A 23,910-nucleotide genomic window follows, 5' to 3' on the forward strand; every position below is an offset into this window, starting at 1 on the left:
ATTGCTGTGTTTGCCCCCTCTCCTGCAAAAACTTTGGTTTTCAAACTCACTGAGAATTTAAGAACCACTGTTCTAGATTACAATGTTATAAGAATGTATGTAAAAGAGTATGGCTTCTTTCCATTTTTCATCTCCAATTACAACAAAGGGCAGGGCAGCAGCTTTTTCACTATTAATTCAATCTTATATTTATTAGCTTTACTATTAACTTCTCTTTAACCCAGTGATAATATGCCAGTCTTCACTGCATGTGGTGTGTATCTTTGGGAATATTCATTATAGCTCTGCAGAGATCTGTGGTTGAACAGGAGTTGCCCAGCACACAAAGTTAAACTTGTATGTAATTTTCTGCAGGTTCAGGGCCTTAGGGAGACTGATGATGGAGTGTGATGACTTTTAACAGCAGGAATTTAGGATGATCATATTACTCACAAGTGATGAAACCAGATATGCTGATAAAGTTTCTATATCACACTCTCATCTGTTCTGGATGGGCTGTGCACTTGGCAGAAGAATCTGCCCTAGAGGCACTTTGCAATTTTTTTTATTACTCATGCTACCACACATTGATAACGATTGAATTGCCATAATATGACATTGCTGTTGGTGCACCATTTTGGAAGAACTGTATAACAATAATATGTTATGCAATCATTTATGTTTAATATTTAAACTGGCACAAACATCAGCTTAAAATATGTACCCAAAATTTAAAAAAATGTTCCCATTCTTATCCCAAATAACTCACTGATAGCCAGATTATAAAGTCTATAAATTCCAGATTATAAAGTCTATAAATTCATTTTAGGGGGTACCCAGTTCTGGACTTTGGCTCCTTGCTTGTGATCTTGATAATTTTATTTGAGGCTCAACTGAATGTAAAGATCAGAATGGAAGTGAGGGGTTGAAGGCTGTCTCTGTTGTATACAGGCACTGACCATCCTTGAAGTTTGAAATGATAGTGTCTGTATTCCAGGTCTTGTATATTAGGAGTGTATAAAGAAGGTCTGCTCAACTTGTGATGAGTTAGGTGAGTTACAAGTTGTGTATGCCTAGTGGTTTTGAACTGCATTCTCTAATGAAAGGTTTGGTATAACTGCACTTACTATTTTTAATAACTCTGGGCTGTATTCAGACAACAACAAGATGATGGAAGCTCACTGAAGAGGATTTTCATAGGTACATTGGAGGCTGGATTATATTGAATCGTACCTTTGATCCATCTAGCTCAGTGTGGTCTGACCGGCAAAGTGTTTCAGATGAAGGTCTCTGCCAACCTCAGCTGGAGATGTGAGGGCCTGAATCTGCGACCTGCCTGCAAAGCACGTGCTCTGCTACTGAATCACTTTGCTACTACATCTTCCTGCAGGTTTGCTCCTGAGGATTGGGGGACCCTTGAGTACAGAATGGCATGTGACACAGGGAACTGCAAAGTGTTAGAGTTGCAACCCTTTGTCTGGTAGAGTTGTATGGAACCTTGGATGAGCAGGCACACAAAACAGCATACACCAGCAGATTTCTTTGCATGCAGTGGTTATATTTCAGAGCAAGGGTTATCACAGGTAGAGTAATCAGTAAACAGTCCTAGTCAGCATGATGAGCAGTCACTCCATAAACAACAAATCCAAATCAGCTTTCCAAGATACACAGTCAAAGTTCATTCCATGGTCAGTAACAACATGTATATACTCACATCCAGCCTCCCACATTACTGGCAGCAGTTCAGTAGTCTCCTACTACACTCCTACTGCTGCACTGGAAGCTCAATAGACCAAACATTAAGTAGTTGGAGTGGCCAATCAGTGTAGGCTAAGCCACACCCTGGGTGAGGCAGTCACAGGTGTTTGCTGATCCTGCTGACTCCAGCAATCTGCACCTGTTCCTGAACCACCTTGTTGGCTGTGTTTCTGCCTTATCCAGAACATAGACCTGACACAAAGGGGGAAGGAAAATCCACTGAAATTGGACAGTGGTACCTTCTGTGAATACTTGTTCTCTTTCCATACCTCATTGTGCTCCAAGCAGTTTTTCTTAACCCAGATCATTTCTAGGACTGGAGCTAGGAGAAAACTTTTCCCGTATACTGCTCTTCATGTTAAGAATAGATTCTCAATCCCTATTTTATATGTGAATGGGTAGACGCATGGATGGCTGACCCATCATGTCTAGTTCGGCCAAATGTTAGTCACTAGATAAGTCTCTCGATAACTTTAAATTTCATGTTCTGTTGGATTTATTTTTTAGCGGCTTTGCATTTCTCATATAAAGGTCACTTTCTCTCATGGGTATTTTACAGCTGCAGTTAACCATGCTAATCAGCATTTTTAGGGGGGTGGTGTCTCAAAATAGTAGCTGTAGTTATAGTGCAGTTGGAACGTGGACCAATGAAGGGGCTTCAAACTAAGTCAGATCATTGGCTTATCTAGCACAGTATTTCTACACTGACTGGTAGCTACTCTCCAGGGTTTCTGACAGGGGTTCTTCCCATCCTTATCTGAAAGTTTCAGAGATTGAATCTAAGATCTTATGTATTCAAAGCAGTTGCTCTTATCACTGTGCTAGTATAATGCAGCATGGCATCAGTGAGTCCTCCATCAGCACATGCTAGATCGCCTTCATTAGATTTTTGCTCAGTTCTTAGCAGGTTGTCATATTTTTGTTATAATTTGCATTTGAGAATGTCAAAAAATTGGTATCTCCCTGCTGCGAACACATTTTTTCCTTTGTCATACTGCATACATACTCTCAGCCTGTTTTTTTTACTCTATTCTGTCTTTTGCACTCTAGACCCGTCTTGTAGTTTTTCTGTTTCCTTTTCCTTAGCCTATCCTTTCAGATTGTTATGCGTGTACAGAAATGGGGTCAATATAGGGCTTTGATAATCATCAATTCAATGCCATGCTGAATACCTGACAGTTGACTTCAGAAGAGTAGAGCCTGCAGCGCAGGCAGAGTTCAGAAAGCGCAGAGGTTGTAAAAATACTTTAATCATAAAATTCATTCATTCATTCATTCTTTCAATGTTTACACGTTCTCTGATGGACTCGTAGTAGGTACAGATAACATAAAATGGAAGTTTGCTTAATTTTTTTTATTAGTAGAAGCATATGAAGCTTGTTAGCTTATCAGAAGAAGGGACCAGGATGTTCTAACCCAGGGGTGTCAAACATAATGCCTGGGGACTGGATGTGGCCTGCGGAAGCTTTTTCTCTGGCCCTTAGGCTCTCAGTTGCTGAGGTGTTACTGCTGAAAGGGCAGTCCACATGAAAATTGGGCTGTCCCATATCTTGAAAGATTATCAAGGTTTGTGTATTTTTTCTTCTGTCATCTGCAACTGATGCGTTCCTAAGTGAGAAAAAGTGGTGCATATTTTTTGTTATGACCACTTTAATGACATCAGTTCTTGCCTAATGTCATCACTTCCAGCCCTCAGAAAGCACCATGAATGCTATTCGGCTCTCTGTATGAAACGGGTTTGACACCCCTTTTCTAACCATTGCTTCTCCCTCTTTCTGTCCCATGATGCCCTTGCCTCTGTTCTTGATCTCCTCTCAACCCAGATAATAGGAAACTGCCTTATACTGAGTCAAGCAGTTGGTCCATCTACATCGATATTGGCTACATTGGCTGGCAGGAGCTGTCTAGGATTTCAAATAGTCCTTATTAGCTTCTGGAGATGCCAAGATTGAACCTGGAAACTTGTGGATGCAAAGCATGTGCTCTGCCACTCTCCCAGAAGTGGTGTACAGGTGAGGTCCTTACCTGTACATCTACTACATTCTTCCCTTCTTTGTTCAATCTTATTAAGATGTAGCACATTCCTATGGTCATGGTAGGAAAATGACCATCAAATTGTGGGAATATATATGGATAGAGTGGCCTAGAGATAAATCATTTCATAACGAGGAGAATTTGGGTGTTGTTTGCCCCAAAACTTGGAGCATATAATTTTGTTTCTACAGTTGCTTAATCCTTTGGTGTACACATTTGATCCCTGTTGCATATATGCAACGTTGGGCAGAAATAGCTTAATTATGTTTTTGAACGGTCTCCAGTTTCAATCCCTGGCATCTCCAGGTAGACTGAGAAAGACACCTGTCTAAAAAGCTGGAGAGCTAATGTCAATCAGTATAGATGAGATTGAACCAGTTGGACCGATACTCTGATTCAGTAGAAAATTCTTTCATATGCTTTTATGTTTTTCACAGTTTGCTTCCACGCTGTTAAACATGGTAACCTTCAACCTAAGATTGCAAGGCGTGCAAGCAGTTTTGAGATGATTGGAAATGGTATTAGCATAATGTCAGCTAACAATATAAAGGCTCTTTCCCTCTTCCCCTTAAAACTGGGGAATGTAGCAGTATTAACATACGAAGGGTTGCAGGTTTTCCAAATGCAGGGCCAAACTGCCTGCTGTTTAGAATCAGTGGCATAGCTAGCGGGGGCAGGGGCAGTCCGCTCCAGGTGCCACCCTTGGAGGGGTGGCACCACTAGTGTCCAAAATCATGAAATTTGCAGTTGTTAGGAAAAATAATGCCATGCTATATACTATTGGATCCATAATTTACAGCAGAATGCAATGAAAAAAAAACCAGAGTGAAATATCTCCATTCTATCAAATGTTATGGCAAAAAAAACCCAACAGAAAACAACTGTTTTATGAAATAAAAAGATTTCCTTAACTCTAAACAGACCAATGATAATGATTATTCAAAGAGCCAATGAGATGCTATTATGACACAGTATGGCACCAGTATGGTGTTAGTAAGGTGACACCCTGGGGGGGGGGGCGTGACACAGGGACAGATCCAGTGTTTGTGTATAGGGGAACCAAGAGCACTACCTTAACTTCAGAGCCCAGGTCAACCACATGGGTAGACCTGGGCTCCTGCCCAGACTTGAAGCCAAGATCTACCTGCTGAATAGACCTGGGCTCCCATTCTGAGACTGCTGTCTGGAGCCACTTCTTCCAGGCATGTAGATCTGGGCTCCAGATGCAGGAGCAGTATGTCACTGAGTACTATGTGGCAAGGAGTTCCACAGACCGACCACATGCTGAGTAAAGAAATATTTTCTTTTGTCTGTCCTAACCCTCCCAACACTCAACTTTAGTGGATGTCCCCTGGTTCTGGTATTATGTGAGAGTGTAAAGAGCATCTCCCTATCCACTCCGTCCATTCCCTGCATAATTTTGTATGTCTCAATCATGTCCCCCCTCAAGCGTCTCTTTTCTAGGCTGAAGAGGCCCAAACGCCGTAGCCTTTCCTCATAAGGAAGGTGCCCCAGCCCCGTAATCATCTTAGTCGCTCTCTTTTGCACCTTTTCCATTTCCACTATGTCTTTTTTGAGATGCGGCGACCAGAACTGGACACAATACTCTAGGTGTGGCCTTACCATAGATTTGTACAACGGCATTATAATACTAGCTGTTTTGTTCTCAATACCCTTCCTAATGATCCCAAGCATAGAATTGGCCTTCTTCACTGCCGCCGCACATTGGGTTGACACTTTCATCGACTTGTCCACCACCACCCCAAGATCTCTCTCCTGATCTGTCACAGACAGCTCAGAACCCATCAGCCTATATCTAAAGTTTTGATTTTTTGCCCCAATGTGCATGACTTTACACTTACTGACATTGAAGCGCATCTGCCATTTTGCTGCCCATTCTGCCAATCTGGAGAGATCCTTCTGGAGCTCCTCACAATCACTTCTGGTCTTCACCACTCGGAAAAGTTTGGTGTCGTCTGCAAACTTAGCCACTTCACTGCTCAACCCTGTCTCCAGGTCATTTATGAAGAGGTTGAAAAGCACCGGTCCCAGGACAGATCCTTGGGGCACACCGCTTTTCACCTCTCTCCATTGTGAAAATTGCCCATTGACACCCACTCTCTGCTTCCTGGCCTTCAACCAGTTCTCAATCCACGAGAGGACCTGTCCTCTAATTCCCTGACTGTGGAGTTTTTTCAGTAGCCTTTGGTGAGGGACCATGTCAAACGCCTTCTGAAAGTCCAGATATATAATGTCCATGGGTTCTCTCGCATCCACATGCCTGTTGGCCTTTTCAAAGAATTCTATAAGGTTCGTGAGGCAAGACTTACCCTTACAGAAGCCATGCTGACTCTCCCTCAGCAAGGCCTGTGGGAGAATCCATTGCTTGTGGGAAAATACTAACTGCATTTATTTTCTGGCCATTATTATTACCCATTTCATATCATGACTATTACTCTCTGAGCCTCGCCAAACTCACAGAGTTGTTGTGAAGACAAAATAAGGGGAGGAACCATGCACACCAACCTGAGCACCTTAGAGCAGGGGTGCCCAAACCCCGGCCCTGGGGCCACATGCGGCCCTCGAGGCTTCTCAATGCGGCCCTCAGGGAGCCCCCAGTCTCCAATGAGCCTCTGGCCCTCCAGAGATTTGTTGGAGCCCGACTGGCCCAACGCAACTGCTCTCAGCATGAGAGCGACTGTTTGACCTCTTGTGTGAGCTATGGGATGAGGGCTCCCTCCACTGCTTGCTGTTTCATGTCTGTGATGCAGCAGAAGCAGCAAAGGAAAGGCCAGCCTTGCTTTGTGCAAGGCCTTTTATAGGCCTTGAGCAATTGCAAGACCTTCATTCATTCATATAAGTTCATCTCTAATATATTCATTTATGTAAACTTATGCAAATTTATTCAAATTTTAAATGTAAATTAATTCTTTTTTCCCCCTGGCCCCCAACACAGTGTCAGAGAGATGATGTGGTCCTCCTGCCAAAAACTTTGGACATCCCTGCCTTAGAGGAAGGGTGGTATAAAAATATGAAAATATTAATTAATATTTTTATTTATTGTATTAATAATAATTGATAATAATTAATTAGTTTTGTTGCATGGGGGTGTCAAAATTTAATCGGTCCTGGATGTCAAATGGCCAAGCTACGGCACTGTTTAGAATGCATAACAAGGCCTAGGGGCTTCATTTATTTAGGTAACAGCTGGACAAACAGCAACACAGAGGAGAATAGTGGTGGGGGGTAGGGAATTATTAGAACTTCACCACCACTGTAGTTCTGATCCCAGTCATACACCACATCCACTATTTTATTTGGGGGGCAGAGAATTCAATTAGTTTTCAGCTGAACCTTTTAAAAAAAAAAATGTATGCGGTTCCCAATTTGTAGTGGAATCATGGCAGGGGCAAAGTCCTAAAGCCCCCCTGCCTCTCCATTTTGGATCTACCCCATTTTGCTGTACTGTCTGCTTTTCTTTAAAAAAACAAAACTGGACTCCACATATCAAAGAAATACCCCACAATTACATAACTTCAAAGGAATCAAAGTTTAAAGAAATAAAGGTATTACTTAAACATCAGTACTTAAACAACCCAAAGAATGTAGCTTCTAAACAGCAAAAGGATGTGGCTTGCTTCGTTTTCAGTCTGCACACTGATGCAAATGATTCCTTGTCTTTAAAAAAAAAAAAATCAATATCCAGCAACTGTTGATGAAAAATCGTTAAGCTCTATAATAAAGCCCCCTAAACATTTCTGTAGTCAAAATATTTGGGAGACTGAGTCATGCACTGTACTCTTGTATTTTCTGCTTTGGATGAAGGAACAGCATGAAGTCCTGGAACTGAGACAGGCACCAGAGTGTCAGCACTATATTCAGTATTCTCTGTTGTTTTTCCAAGATACTGTTGCTGGGCCTTGAAAGAAGTAAATTACTTGTGCCCCACAATAGCGTGACTTGGCTTTGTAGAGTAACATGTTGTGGGGTGGAGTCAATTTTCTGTACCGGTTCTGCCATCATGTGAAGTCAAAGGAAGCAGAGGGTCATGGCACCTGCTGACTGTTAGAGGAGGTTTCCCAGGGTGTAGAAGTGTATGTGGCATTTATTTTTTACAGTGCCTCTGATGTACTGGCTTCTCAAATAATTTAGAGAACATGGGCTATGATTTTGGTTGTTCTTTGTTCACAAGAATCAGTCTTGTCTTTTAAATCTTGATAAAAATAGATTGTGTATGCACCAAGAAGCTTCAGAAACAGATAGCAATTTTTGACATATAGCAAATGTAACCATTTTGCTATTACTGTCCAAAAACTGTGTGCGTGTATATATATTTGAGAGAAAGGAGTAGTAGTAGTATTAGTTCAACTACCCCCCCCCCCCATTTTTATTCCTGGTTTCTTTTCTTCTTTGCCTGCATATAATTGTGCACGTAATTACAGTTGGCAAGATAAATACCTACAGCTGGTCCATGGAGGAACTTAGCCAATTCTGACTTTATTCCTATGCCGTCCTATGCCATATTGTTAGTCAAGTCACTGATGCTTGGGTGATTGTTGTCAGTACCCATTCCTTTTGGTGCAGCTACTACTAACCCCAAACTTCTCACATAACATATTGGTATGTCTAATAGTAACTGTCTAATGTGTGTTTCTCACGTAATAGATTGGCATGTCTAATAGTAACTTTGGGAGTTTTATCAAACACAGTATGGTTTTGAACAGTGTCAGTTCTTTATAATTTATCTGAACAAATATTAGTAATTATAATCATCGGGCATGTAGTCAGCTTGTTCTATATTTTTTTTCTGCTTTGTTACAGAATTAGGAGGAGGAAACCTCTCATCCTCCAGTTCAGTTTAACTTTATGATCCTATACTTCTTTCCTCTCTCTTAAATCTTGTTTAATGGTTTATTCAGCAGTCAAAATCTAGTCAGTAAAACAGAGTGATGCATCGATTTCCAACAGCACCAACCATTCCTTTTATAACAGAACTTTCACTCAGATAATACTGTCATATATTATTTAATAATTAATAAAGCTTTGAGTAGAGCCCTTATGAATTGTCTTGCCAAACAGATGGATGGATGTTGTCATAGCCTACTGATCATGGCCTTTGGCTTCTTTTAAAAACAACTATACTTGCTACAAATTACACATAATCCACATGGTAATTAGACAGAGAGAAAACAGCAGGGGTGGCAATCCTATTAAGCAAAGGCAGCAGAAATTTCAGGGAATCTAGTTTATTCTAAAGCAGATATGACTGCTATATCTAATAATATAGATATAGAGAACCTTGTTTGCCTGCTGTGTTTATATCTAGATAAACATCTATCACAGTCTCTATGTACTCTATGTACTGTACTCTGTATATCTTTGTACTTTAGTTCACTCTTTGAAATGCTGATGAAAGGATAGGGGACTGCATCCCCTCCATCTGTCTCCGTCCATCTTCTGTAAGCAGTCTTCCCATTTCAACAGAGGGAGGGGGCAGACAGACACTTTGAGCAACTTTGTATTATTTGAGGATTGTATATTTTGGAAGATACTCAATAAAAATGTATTATTTTTCAGGTACTGAGCAACAGCAGATAACTGTTGCCCCCTCTTCAGAGTCTTTTTCCAACTGGAGAGCTATCTTATCACCAACATGGCCTTCTAGAGAACTTGAGTCTTCCTCAGTGGGTGATATTTCAATGAGGCAAGCCTTGGAGAATGCAAATCTGCTTCAGATAATAAAAAGTACATTAGCAGGGACACGGACCAGAACTATGGACCAAACTAGGTTTTTGCCAAGTCTGTATCAAGGCAGTGGCAATAATGCACCCCAAGAGCCTTCTGAGGTATCAGCTGAATCACCAATGAGGTCTCAAGATGCTGACGAAATGACTATTGTATCAGGTTTGCCACAAATCAATGTGTTCTCTGCATTGTCCACATCCCCATCAGTGACACGTTTAACTACCACTGTGTCATCTCACATAATACCATATACAACATCTTCCATTTCAAAAGAGATCTCATCAGGATCCGACATGCTCTCACCCTCTCCATCACCATCCGCTTTGCCATTAGAAACAGAATCACCTCATATCATTATTGTTTCTAAGCTGACTGTGCAACCTACCAAAGTGCCTTTATCCACAGATATAGAAAATTCATTCAACATAAACACAGCTAATACTTACTTTAATCCTCGTAACCCACAGAACACAGTAATTGCTGGAAATTCTAACACAACAAAATATGCATTATCCAAAATGGGCGACAGAGAGCTCCCAGTCGCTATCTCTTTTAGTAATAGTTTTGGATTAATTAAAGGAAATCCAATAACACCAGCAGGGAGACTCACAGACCCAGAGTTTAGGAAATCACATTCTTCTGCCCTGTATGCAATAATACCCAATCACAGTTCTCTTCTATTACCTACTGAAAGAATGCCATTGAATTCTAGAAAAACAAATGCTTTCTCCAGATTAATTCATAGAAGAACTTCTGTAGCAGTCCTCACCAGTCAACCACTGGATGCAGTGACCCCTTATAAAGAGATTAACAGCTATGCAACTGCATCACCCCCAGTTCTTAAGAGCAAGGCAGCTTTAGCCCTCCATATCTCAAGTACTCCAACCACACTGTTGAAGATACCTGATTTGCCTTCTGCATCACTGCTTGCTTCCACTGGAGAGAGATCTTTACCAGCTTCTAAAAGTTCAACAAGACTTTTCCATTTGATGAAAAATGTATCTGTCCCAATAGTGCCAAGTATAGTTATTCCTGAAGCAATAAGCGTAAATAATGCAATCATTCAAGCACCAGCACCTACAGCTAGACCAGTCTCCTATTCAACAGATGAAGTCACTTCCTTGAAAGTGAGGAAAAATGGGACTTTTAATACAACAGCGCATGCTACCATTCCAGCACCAAATGTTAAGGTTGCCTCAACGGTTCAAAGAGCAGATCCTTTTGCCATAAAATCAACCAAATGGGTTTTCACAAAACACATTTCTGATCTAGCTTATGAAACCACTGCAACCACACCTCCGACATATTCTGAACCTACATTATGGCCTCATAACTATTTCTTGATTAGACCATTACAGCGTCGGTCTCTCTCAAAATTTACTACAGCCAAAATGTTCACAAATGGTGATGCTGATAGAATCCATCTTCATCTGTCACCAGGGACGCAGACTGCAAACTTTACTCTAGGAATTCCTGTCAGCAAACCAGCACAATGGCGAACAACACTTGAGAGAATTTTGCCACTAGACCGTACTGGTTCTACTGCACTCTCAGTATCTTTGCCAACTTCCGTTAGAGGTCATTTGAATTTTTCTTCCACTGCCGTGCTAATATCGTCTCCTAATTATTCTAGAAATGTACAGCTAACAGCAGCTTACATACGAAGCCCAACTGTTAACTTTACAGAAGAGGAGGGGGAAAATGCAAGGGTACTCACCACTGTGACCCCAAATGCCAAGCATTTGTCTCCACCATCTTTAAATAAATCTGATACTAAAGTGAATGCAATGTTGCATATGGCCGAGGTTTCCTCTTGGACTGCTGTAGCACCTTTGGACTTACATGCATTGCCATCGTTTGCCCCAGGAACAGAACCTTTGAAAAGCCGAGTGCCAGCTTCCCAGGCAGTTTCTAATGCTGCTTCAAAAGGCATCTCGGATATTTCAGATGCAGAAAAGGTTTTTAAGCCCACAGCTTCAGCCTCTGAATGGGATATTAGAAGTCAGCAGTCTTTGACTGGTGTTAGTGTGGTTTCCCAAAAGAGAATAACTGAAATGTCCCAAACTGCAAAGGATAACACAAACCCTGCAGCGTCAAAAACAGAGTACTCAGAGGTTTCAGTTCTGCAGCAGCAAACAAATTATGCAAGTAAACACATGCCTTCCAGCTCTGTAACATCATCTGTTAATGCATCTGTAACATCCATCCAGAACGTTTCATCTTCATTATTCACTGGAACAAAGTCTAAAAGTTTTACAGAGTTTAGTATGTACCACTCTGAGGCAGAAACATCTTTTGATAAGCATTCATCTTTTCCTCAGATCCAAAGCACCTTCTCCAAGGGTACCAAAGTACTGTCACCACAATCAAAAAGGGAGACAAATACACCTGAAAATGTTCTTGAGTATTTTACTGTTCGGAATAATTTCACATCAGACTCTGAAAAGCAATTCCATTCCTCATCTAAGTATTTCACGTCTTCTACGGCAGGAGTATCTACTGGAAGGGATGCATTTTTCTCAGCTTCGTCAGTGTATTCTCACTCACAGCCCTCTGTTTCATATGCCAATTTTCAAACTGTGCTAAAGCCTCAAACAACTAGTTCTGAAAACCTCTTTGCAACTCCAAATGCCTTATATGCAACATCTCCCCTATCACTGGCTTCTCAGAGGGATACTAAATTAACTGTTCCAGTAAATAATGAAATTACTTCTGGTAGTGTAACAAAAACCATGGTTGCTCCCAACTTGGATCATGAAGTGCTGAACTCAACACCAGTATTGAAACTTGAAGAGCACATGTCTTCAGAAAAACCAGCACAGTACACAAATAGCCCCTTCTCTGAAACAAATAATCACTTGAGTAAGCAACCACCAACATTTAGTACAGGAGGGTGGTATACAGAAGGCACAATTAGTAATCTAGATACAATTACAGTGCCTATTGAAGCCACTCCAATCACTCCATTGCAGACGCAAACCATCAATGCTTTGCAGTCAGCCATCATAACCTCTGTTCATGCACCATCAACACAACTAACTTCTCCTTTGTTGCCAACAACCAACTTTACCCATTCTGTCATTACAGTGTTACCGTCTGTGTCTCCTGGTGTAATACCATCTGTAGCAACTTCAGAAGCAACACCAGTCACAGGAAAATCAGCTCGAACATCACCTGTGCTGACTTCATCTTTGTTCTCACTGAGTACTGAAAACTTGCCATCTGTGATGGCATTAAGCACGTTAATTTCAATGCTAGCAAAAAATAACACTGCCACAAAAATGGCACCAACTTTAAACCCAGTAGTGACACACACAGCCTTTCCAGTGGTATCTAGAGACAAGTCTACCACACCTGTGCGTACCACTAGTTCATTTCCAATCACAAAAGCTAGTACAGTTTCAGCTCCCACAACGCATGCGCTCCGACAAACCGAAACAACAGTACTTGACACCACAAAATCCACAAGCTCAGACATCACTAAAACATCAACTGCATACCCACTGACAATTACAGCAGCTTTGACATCTGTTACAGCATCAGCGAAAACAACTAGACTTCTCCCTACACCTGACGAAAACCCTTCTGCTGCTGCTACAACAGTGTCAACGGCAGCTTTTGCTAACGTGACAACAGTTCTTCCTTTGGAATGCCTGCTCTCCAGCAACTTTCTCATTAAGACAGGTATGAATGTATAGAGAGGGCTTTTCTGGTTTGAGTTGAAGATCATTTGGTTCAAGGGATTGCTTTTAGTAATGAAAGCACAATAAAACTCAAGACGGGCTTTTAAAATGTATCTTAATAAATAGGGCAAGGTAAATGTGAACTAATCTAATGGATAAACTTTGCTAAGTTTTGTACAGTTGATTGGCTACTGTTAGAGTTTTTACACTATGCAGGACAAATAGAACTTCCATGGCAGCCTTATCCTCTTCTGTTTTGCAGGGGTCCATATGGCATCTTTTAAAATATACAGTAATGGAAGTTTTATTTCTTAACAGTAATCAGCCAGCGTTAGAACATTTTTCCTGCACCAGAAAAGCTCTTGAACAGATTTGACACATCCCATATGTATAATCTCACACACTGCAGATAGTTCCAGTGTCGGAGTATTAATAGCATTCCTTGACATTGTTTCATATTGAAAGTTAGCAAATACAATAAACATTCTTTAGGGTCAGTTTCTGTATTCATATTAAACCGCAAAGAATCTTGCAGCACCTTAAAGTTTTGAGGGTTGTGTCCTAACCTTCTGTTCTGTGGAAGGCAGCTCTATATGTGTAGGATAGGGGGAGTGGTAATAGCCCACCTACCAGTAACCCTGAAGCCCTTTGCATTCCACAGAACGCTCCTCCAAAATGGTTTTACAGGGGGCACTGAGGGCTAAGAAGGGCTGAGAAGTTTGCTTCTGTATGTAGCATATAGCCCACCCTTTAGGCCACACAACCCTGACAGTTATTTCAGCATATACTTTCAAGGGCTACAGATTGCTTCATCAGATGACATTGCATGTTGAAAAATTGTACAGGTACTTGTGTATGAGAAAAATGAAATATTACCTACACTTTCACTGGATTCATATTTCTGCTGGCTAGTTTTTACAGACCCGATATGTCTCTGTGGTAACTAAATGATTGTGAGTATAGTACCATATATAATAGCTTGTTTCATTGCAAAAAAAAAAAAAAAAGTATTGGATTTTAAGAGAACTATTTGTCTAGAGCATTGTTTCCCAAACTGTGGGTTGGGACCCACCAATAGATCACAAGCTGATTTTTGATTGAGTTTTTGAAACTTAAAAAAAACACAAAACACTTGCCCCATTTGCAGAAAAAAATTGTTAGCTGAAATGTATGAGATAATCTTCAATACTGCCAAATTAAAATGTCACATTTTCCTAGTAAATGGAATCGGAACCCAGTTTTCAGCCTTCTGTCTGGCCTGGAAGCCCCTAACCACACATCTTGCTTACCAGTTCTGGATACCCTGGAGCAGTGGTTTTCAGACTGGAGTGTCTTGACGCCCCAGCCTGAGGTCCCTGGCCTCTTTCCCCTTAAGGGACAGGGGCAGGGGGGAAGGCAGCGACACGATCCCCAGGATTGCGCCACTCAGGAGGGCTGCAGGGACTGGGATGTACTCACCAGTCCCTGTAGCAACCCGTCGGGGCTGTGAGGAGCCCTGCGCGAGCATCTGCAGGGCTCCCCAGGTCAGCAGAAGTGAAAGTGGAGCGATCGCGCCCTGCTTCCACAAAACCGGAAGTGGAGCGCAATCACTCCACTTTCACTTCTAACTAGCTGGGGAGCCGTGCAGACGCTTGCGCAAGGCTCCTGACACCTCCGACAGGCTGCTGCAGGGACTGGTGAGTGCAACCCAGTCCCTGCAGCCCTCCTGAGCAGCACAATCCTGGGGATCACATCTCTGCCTTCCCCCCTGATCCTGCTGCCTCCCCTCCAGCCCCCCGCAAGGACTTGCAGCGGTGCAAACTTTCCTAGAGAGTTTGAAAACCGCTGCCCTGGAGTGACTGTAAAGGTTTGGAGAACAGTCCTTGAATGCCATTTCTAGGGAGAGTAGCAAATATCCACACATCTTATATGTAATGTCTATACATAAGCCTTGGGTGCATAGAACCCGATTATATTTATTAATAAATAAATAAATTATTATTACTTTCTATATCTTTTTTTTTGTCTAGTGAGTTGTGATTGTTTTTAAAAGTGGGTCCTGGCGCTAACAAGTTTGGGAAACACTGGTCTAGAGTGTCCACCATGCAAGCAAAAACACATGAGTTGTCTTACACATTTCAAAAAGTTATATTTTTGAAAAGTATGTGCCGTTAACAAAGTGTTCTGCCCTTCCTCACCTGCTAGTAGTGCAGTTTTAATGTTTAGATTAATTGTCAGTTATATAGTGAAGTTCATAATGCATACTAAAATGTTTTTCTTTGAAGACTTGAGTTACTCATTGCTTGTGAAAATGTACTTTGTAAATGCTTGTAGACTCATATTGTCACAAGCATCAATCAATACAGCCTCTGTAATGATAAAATGCTTGCTTAATCAATCTCTAGATAATCCTTCACTGAAAAATTTACACAGTTATGACTCAGTATGCCTGTGTGGGTTTTAAATAACTAGCAACTAAAAGTCTTTGAATCCCAGCAATGGCCTTTTGCCCGCCTTACATTTTCTGTGCTGAGCATAAGTTCTTTGGCAGGGTACAGCTTCATCATACAACCTTTATGATCAGTGAATATGACTGTGAAAAAGAATATTAAGCAAACGAACTTGAAGATGCTTTTAAATGAATGTATAACTTTATATTCTAGTTTTGCTTCTGAATACAAGAAGGCTGCTGCTGAGTGATTCCTTAAAGCAGAATGTCACAAAAGGTCTCACCCAGGCATTGCGACAAGCTTTCAACCAAAATGTCAATGCTCAAGTAAGCAAGCTTAGTTTGTATCTTATAATCAAATTAAGATTGCAAACTGAGAAGAAAATAATGACTTGTTTTGTACTGCCTGTATAATGTACTGAGTCACTGGAAATGCTTTCGCTTATAAATATGAAAGAGAAATGCCCTGATTTAAATTATGTCTTTCTAATCTATTTCATGTTAATAGAGTCCTGGCATTTATGCACACGGATTCCATGGATAAGTCCAACGATTTTTCACTTTTGCTGTTTGGGGATCAAGGAACAATTAATGGAACTGAATTTTGGGTGAAGTTTGTTATGGCTCTCTTGTTTATGCTGCTGGGATGCAACCGAAAGGTGCACTTAAACTAAATTTCAGTGTTAATCACCAGGGTCTGTAGTCAAACTTATCATTCTAGCTCTTTTTTGACTAAAAGGTAAAAATGCTGAAGATCTTTCCTCCTCACTTGCCTTCTTCTTCCCACCAGCAAAAATTTTGTTTTTGGATATTTGAAAGACACATAGAACGATGCATTGTGAGTGATGGAGAAGTTAATTTCTAGAAAACCATGATAGCTTTATAAGTTAAACATTTACAGGCTTAATTAGAGCCCCACTGCTTCTAAGCGTACAAAAGAATGCTACTTAAAAGTAGTCTTTTCAGTTGAGAAGTAAAAGTGACATTGTTAAATGAAAATATTTTATACTGTCATCTTAACTGAATGTTTGATTGGATGAGATCTTTTCTGTGTTTGGTGTGCATCTGTGTTTGGTTTGTATCTCTGGGTTGGTTGTGTGTGTGTGTGTGTGTGTGTGTGTGTGTGTGTGAGAGAGAGAGAGAGAGAGAGAGAGAGAGAGAGTGATGAAGATTTTATGTTCTGAACTTGGTTTCTTAGAATGCCAATGGGATATCTTCCTGTGTAACAGCCTAAAGCTGTGTGTGGAGTTATGAGAGCACATTCTACTTCTATCTGTCATTTGCAATCAGGTTCATGTCACTTGAAATTTAATATCTCTATACAACTTTCTTGAATCAGAAAGAAAAATGACTTTGATATCAATTTTTTTTTTGTGGTTAAATTTATATTTATTTTTTTTCCAGAATACCACTTGGCCTTGAAATTTATTTACATGATTTGTCGACCATTCAGTGCAGTAGCTTTTTACTAGATCAAATTGAAACATTTTTGTGTTCTGCAGTGTTCTTTCTCACTGGAAAATCCAGTACATTTGAATGGAAAGTGTTGAAACAATTTAAATGGGGGATGTCCTCTATTTTAGACACATTTTAATTACTTATGTTGTTTGAGAGGTTGTGGGATTCCGTATTGTAGGAAATAAGGCTTCTGTGGCTAGGGTTGTTACCTGACAAGAAATTCATTTTCTAGGTTTCAAGGCAACGTTCACCAAGTCTAGATAGTAACCCGACTTTTCACCCTAAACTCTGTAGAGCATTATTAAGGGAATAAAGAAAAATATATCTTTTTGGAGATATTGGGGCTCTGAAATTCTTTCCGCCCTTCTCATTAATGTATTGATAGATCCCTTTTCTGTTTAGGATGATGGTTCAAAGAGAAGTATAAATAGCTATCCATATGCATGGGTTTTCTTAAGACCCTATGTCCTAAGGTGCCATCATTGTTCCTTATTACCAACACATCAAGCAATGGCAGTTCACCCTCCTTTTCCATTTCCACCATGAGCTGGATAGATTGGTAAATATTACTGAGATAGTTCAAGAAGAAATGCAGCTCCCCTTCTCCCTTATTCCATATAACAAAGATTTCATTAACATAGCATACCCAGGACAGCAAGTTGTAGATGGTGCTATAAAATGTACCTGTAAATGGGGGCCAATTGAGTGTCCTGAGGGAGTTCGCAAAGCCTGAGCACCCGCACTAGAAGACCCCACTTGGGAGTCTCGAGAAACACAATTGGACTCAAATTGAAGGGTCAGTACTCTGCATATAACAATGTTTCAGCCTGCTGGTGAAATGAGTATGCCCCAAATATTTTAACTTTCACAGCAGAACATTCAGTAGAAGTATAACATGTAAGATGGCACTAAAGTTGCTTTAATTCTATCAGTTTTGTTGGGGTGAGATTTGAAGAAGTTGATCCATGACTTTCCAGATGACTAAAGAAGGAGAATGGACCCTTAAAGGGGGGTGGTGGTAACTGTAACCACTCCTAAGGTTTACTGGAGGGCTAAGCCTCTCCTGGAATGATTATGCAAACAGTCTGCTGTTGTAGTCATGGCTGGCTAATAATAGAGTGTCCCCAGGCTCTGCCAGTGAATAAAGAAAGACCACTGAATAATATGCATTAACTGTAGCATGCAGAAAATATTCAGTAATTGAATTCCATTAAGTGTTCTGCATTTTCTTTTTTTAACTTAGTTCTAAAACCAGTTCTTAGGTTTAAAAAAAAGAATCAACTGTATGTATGATTGTGGTCAGCTTGTTTTAAAAATATTGAGTGTAATAGGTTTGTTTATTTATTTTATTTGTCCGTTAACTAAGCAAGTATAAAAATACACCTGAAATGTAGACTACGCTCATCATATCCTCCTAGCTACCTGACTTGAGTAGTCCCACCCTAGAAACACTTCCAGGGCCCTGGAAAAGAGCAGATTAATTCTAGGTTCTGACTACTCTTAAATCATACAAAAATAGGCTTGGTTTGACTTACTTTTTCCACTGTGCACAACAGTGATATTCAGCCCTTTTCATTTGCAGTCCTTGTCTGCAATTCATACTGGGCTTCTTCATCCAAGATCGTGGAGTCTGTCAAGGGATGTGGCAGCTGAGTTTTACTAGGAAAATTTTTATTTATTTTCCTAGTAAAATTCACATTTTTAGATCATCCTTCCTCCAAGGAGCTCAGGGTGGTATACATAGTTCCTCCCCTTCTTTTGTCCTCACAACAACCCTCTGAGGGAAGCGAGGCTTAGAGACTGGCCCAAGGTCACCCAGGAAGCTTTGTGACTGAGAAGGAATTTTAACCTGAATATTCCAGGTCTAAGACCAACACCCAAACCACAACACCATCCTGGCTCTCAAAACAAGAATCCCTTATGGTACAGTTAGCTTGGAATGCAATGGCCATCATCTGAGTTGCTGCTATTTCTGTGAGGGCAGATAGTGTTGGGTCTGGGTTTCATCCTGGAAATCCCTTCCATCTTTGTCTTTCGTTAAAGTAATTTGAGATATGGTGCCTGAATGAATATTCAGGGGTTGTGTTTGTGCTGAAGATGACCAAGTAAATGTGAATCTGTATATATAACAAACACCTCCTTTTTATCAAAGGACAAGCTCCTGGTGGAACCAGGTGTGAGCAAGAGGTGGAACCAAGGAACTGGCTTTTAAATAAGTAATAAAGTTTTCATTCTGTCAGGGCATAGCAGTTGATGCAAGTTTCATTAAGACATCAGCTAATGAACAGAATGGAAATAAAAATCCAGGATATAGGGCCCAATCCTAAGGAGTACGCGCCGGCTTACTGCCGGCGCACACTGTTGGCACATTTGCAAGCCCTAGTATCAGTCCTCCACCGGTGCTAGCCCAGTGCTGGCCGGCACTGGGCTAGCACCAGTGGAGTGCTGGAGATCTGCTGCTCGGTGGTCTCATGGACCGCCGAACAGGGGAGAGGTAGGTGGGGCATGGCGGGAGGCGGGGAGGAGACATTCTGGGGCAGGGAGAGGTGGAGGGAGGGTGGAGAGAGGATGGAGAGGAGGCGTTCTGGGCAAGGGAATGGGAGGGAGGCATGATTGGTGGAGCTTTGCTCCACTGATCCAGAGCCTCTGTGTTGGGCTGGCCACCCAACGCAGAGGCTCTTGATTCTACGTCGACCTTCGAGTCGCCATAGAATTGAGTAGACCCTTTATAGGGCTATTCAGTTTACCTGGGGGATGAAAGTCCTCTTCTCCCAAGGAGGAGGTGGAGGCTGCCTGAGTGCCCAGGATGCAGCGGCAGCCATTTTCTGTGCTGCTTCAGCCCCGTGCGCTGGGCAGCTCAGGATTGGCTGATAGTCACTACCATCCATATAGCTTGGAAATTCTATAAGAGCAGCTTGTAGAGGTTTTTCAAACTGCTTAGTGAAATAATGAAGACAGATGACCACAAGGCTTTAGAGGATGCTGAGTGTGAGCCAGCATCTAGGCTAGTTGCACCAGGTGGGAACAGATTTTAGAGGTCATAGCCAACAAAAGTGAGATTCTTCTGATCTTATGCTCATTCTTCAACTGATTCGTTAATGAATAGAACAGCTTTATCTGAGCAAGGATTGCTCAGAAGGGTTGTTTATTGCTAGTAAATATGGATGGAATCAGTGGAATATTTGGTGTGCTTTTTAATTTGTGAATCAGGATTTGCAAGATTGAGAATGTGTGAGTTCATATTGTGCTGAGCACTATACTAATTCATGCAGCGCTCTATGGTCTTCCCAATACAGAGCTCTAAGAAAACTAAAATTATTAAACTTGAGAAAGATGGTGTAAGAAATTCAGATGAATGCCATTTTTTCATATGCTTTTTTCCAGGTTGAAATTCTGGAACAATCAAACAATGTGACAGTTGGTTACTATGTAACTCTGGAGAGACTGGTTTTTATACCTGCTGTGGTTCTTGAAATGCTCATTGCTTATGGTGTTAGTAACGCCACTTCGGATATTAAGCAACATGTGCCAAACCTTCATTCTGTTGCTGTATTAGCCTTGCCATGGAACCCGTTGCCAGCTTACCACTTTCAGCTGAAAACAGGCAAGTCTTGAATAGATATTACTAGAGTTGTAGAATTACTACTATTTACTGCACTGGTTCTCACACATTTAGCACCGGGACCCACTTTTTAGAATCAGAATATGTCAGGATCCATCAGAAGTGATGTCATGACCAGAAGTGACATCATCAAGCAGAAATTTTTTAACAATCCTAGGCTGCAGTCCTACCCACACTTACACAGGAGTAAGTCCCATTTACTATCATTGTTAAAAGAATATACATAGTAGCTTGTTAAAAGTACAGGTCTGTAACATTTCCCCAAATGCAGTCACATCCCAGGGTAGCATCAAGTCTAATATATTAAAAATAAAACATTGAAATGAATGGGGACCCACCTAAAATTGGCTCGCGACCCACCTAGTGGGTCCCAACCCACAGTTTGAGAAACACTGGCTTACTGTATTAATGGAGACAAATTATAATCCATAGACCACCCAAAATAAAATGGATGGTCTCCTTTTCTCTTGCCTATAAGAAGGGATTCTGCTGCCCTTTGCACCACTTATATTATCAGGGCAATTCATACTTTCCATGGCAGATGTATGTGTTGTGGTGAATATTGTAAAGTGTAAATGGGAAACACATGTCTATAACTGTGTGGTTGACACCTGCCATTGATTTGTGCTAAATGCACATCCTAGTATATGGGTCTTGTCCTGTCTTGCAAACAGGTGGCAAGGTGAGTCAAGCTTGAAGAACCCTGAAGAGTTCCATGTGAGCAACTTGCCCTGACAAGGACAGAAGTGAACTTATGCTTTGAATCTGGCTCAATTCTCTCTACTCTGAGCCTCATCCAGGCTCAAACTGCCCCTCCTAAGTTCCACCTAATTGTCTCAAAGTAGAGAGATTTAAAGGGGCAGCCCTCTGACCTTGTCATATATTCCATCTTTGTTCCATCACTTCCCTTCTGGCAAGTTCCTGGTGCTGCTGTGAAGTCTGCTCAGAAGCTAAAGTTTCTTGGTGTACAACAGACCAGTTCCTTGTGGGGCTCAGGCGATGCTCCCTTGAGGGTTCCAGCTCTGGAATTTCTGTCTCCTGACTCTGGACCAGGCGGTCCAGCAAGCTTTCTGAAGTTAACAAATACTTATACTGAGCATTTGCTATGTAAAATGCAAATAGCTCCTCAGGCACTCAGAAAGTCCTATGTACGTGGAGATCTGGATCATGACCATGTTGATTGTCTCCTAAGCTTTAATAAGTAACAGGTACTCTGGGCAGAATTGCATGTTACATTTCACATTCTCGGCATTGCGAATGTTTTCTATATATAAATATATCCATCATGGGAATCCCTCAATGCTCTAACAGGCTATTCTCCATGTTTGAAACCTATGAACTGGCTTTTATACTTGCATTTCAGAGCACAAGTAAAGCACTCAGTTTTATTTCCTGTATAATATCTCCAATAACACAGGCCTACAAAATTGAGGGTCAGAAGAGGGTGACCCTCTTCCCCAAACTTTATGGTGGTTTGATATGAATTTGGGATGCCGATTCCAAAAATGGCATTCGTTTTGCCCTATCATGTCTAGTTTTGGAGATACAAGTCCAGCCTGTTTATACATGGATTTTTTCTACATGGATTTGACTCAACACAAATGGCCCCTGCAAATGAGAAGGAATGTACTGATCCCTGGAGAAGGGGAAAAATGCATCCCTTTAAAATTAGTTTAAAAAACTGAGCAGTCCTTTAACAGCAGCCTCCTTAATGAGAGAGAGAGGGGGGGGCTGCTGGCTGACAATCTATCAATCCTTCTCTCTCCAGGAAACCCCTCCCTGAGCACAGAAAGGTGATCACTTTGCATTGGTGAAGGGAGGGGCTGAATGAAGGTCCTGTCTAAGCTCTTGGAGGACAACTGATTGATGGATTGTCTTCTTAATGACTCTTATCTTACATCACAAAGGTCAACAAGGCTGTTTTCAAATCACCTGAGCAAAAACGTTTTTAAAATTGATTTGCTATAGTGCATTTTTTGCTATCCACATGAGTGCTTGGAACGGAACCCACACAATTATTGAGGCTCAACCTGTATAGTATAGCCTCAGTAGTGAATGGTTCGAGCAGCTTCCTCATGAGGAAGCTATGGTGTAGGCTTCCTCATGAGGAAGCTGCTTGAACCATTCACTAAAGAGGCTATGCTATGTCTCCAAAACTAGATGTGATAGGGCAAAACGGATGCCATATTTGTAATCGGCACCCCAAATATACCCAGGAATTGGTGTAACGTTTAAGGAAGCAAAATGTGTGTTGGCCTGTGTAATTTTATCCAAGCCTTCATCAAAAATGGCCAAAGAAATATAACCATTTTCTTCAATAATTCTATACTATTACTAAATCTGTTGAAAGAGGAAGTGTTATATATGATTATCATTTATATAATGATATATGTTGGCCAACTTACTATGATTACTAAGCTTACTAGGAGTCACTTAGAAAGCCAAAAAACACACACACACACAAAAACCTGAATGTACTGACTTTCTTTTTCACCTAGAGCTGCAGTTTGTGGGTCAGTCAGACAATATACAGTCATGCAGATTTATTCAGACCATGGAACAAAGATTGGAAAAAGCATTTCAGGATGCTGAGAGAAAAGTCTTGAACACCAGTAACAAGTTAACTGTTCAGGTAAAAGTTCTCAACTTTATTCACATTATGAATTAATGATAATTATTTGCAGTGCTTATGTTAATAGTATTGTTATAACTGGAAAGCCAGTATGAAATATTAATATCTGCCTTATGTTACCAAGTCCACTCTTTGTTGATACAAATGTATTTAGATTTTGAGCCTGTGGCAGGGACCTTTGTACTTTCATTTATGTACAACACCTAGTATATATTAGGCACTTTGTCCAGTGATTATGATAATGAGTAATCATTGCTCTTTTGCTTTTCCTATGAACATCAAAAAACAAACATAAAAGATGGAGGCCTTGTCTGCCCCAGATATTTGCTGCAGGTCAGTGCAAATTGAAGGCTCATGCACTTTACCTGCATAACCTGCTCTCTGAGCATCTGGGAATCTGTGTGAGCATGGCATTTTTTTGTTCAAAATGGCACTAGTGTGAAGGCAGTCACATTTTTCCACTCCAACTTTTTGCACTTCAGAAGTTTGTGTTGTTGGAAGCTTCCCTATATGGAATTTTGTGACCCACCTGTGCATGGAACATGTCATGTCCCTCTTACCTCTCCTGCCC

The 23,910-nt window shown here is 41.0% G+C and overlaps 1 protein-coding gene across 1 annotated transcript in view; it reads left to right on the forward strand.

The window, feature by feature from the left end:
- KIAA1549L (KIAA1549 like) overlaps positions 1–23,910 on the forward strand; it is a 183,637-nt gene that overhangs the window by 72,598 nt on the left and 87,129 nt on the right. Inside the window, exons 2-6 of the mRNA XM_066610104.1 lie at positions 9,349–9,675; positions 12,604–13,200; positions 15,842–15,954; positions 20,470–20,689; positions 23,206–23,339. Of these exons, the coding sequence (XP_066466201.1) occupies positions 9,471–9,675; positions 12,604–13,200; positions 15,842–15,954; positions 20,470–20,689; positions 23,206–23,339 (1,269 nt within the window). The 5' untranslated portion in view covers positions 9,349–9,470. The remainder of the gene's footprint in view (positions 1–9,348; positions 9,676–12,603; positions 13,201–15,841; positions 15,955–20,469; positions 20,690–23,205; positions 23,340–23,910) is intronic.

This window comes from Tiliqua scincoides, chromosome 1, assembly GCF_035046505.1.
Source record: "Tiliqua scincoides isolate rTilSci1 chromosome 1, rTilSci1.hap2, whole genome shotgun sequence".
Lineage (NCBI taxonomy): Eukaryota > Metazoa > Chordata > Lepidosauria > Squamata > Scincidae > Tiliqua > Tiliqua scincoides.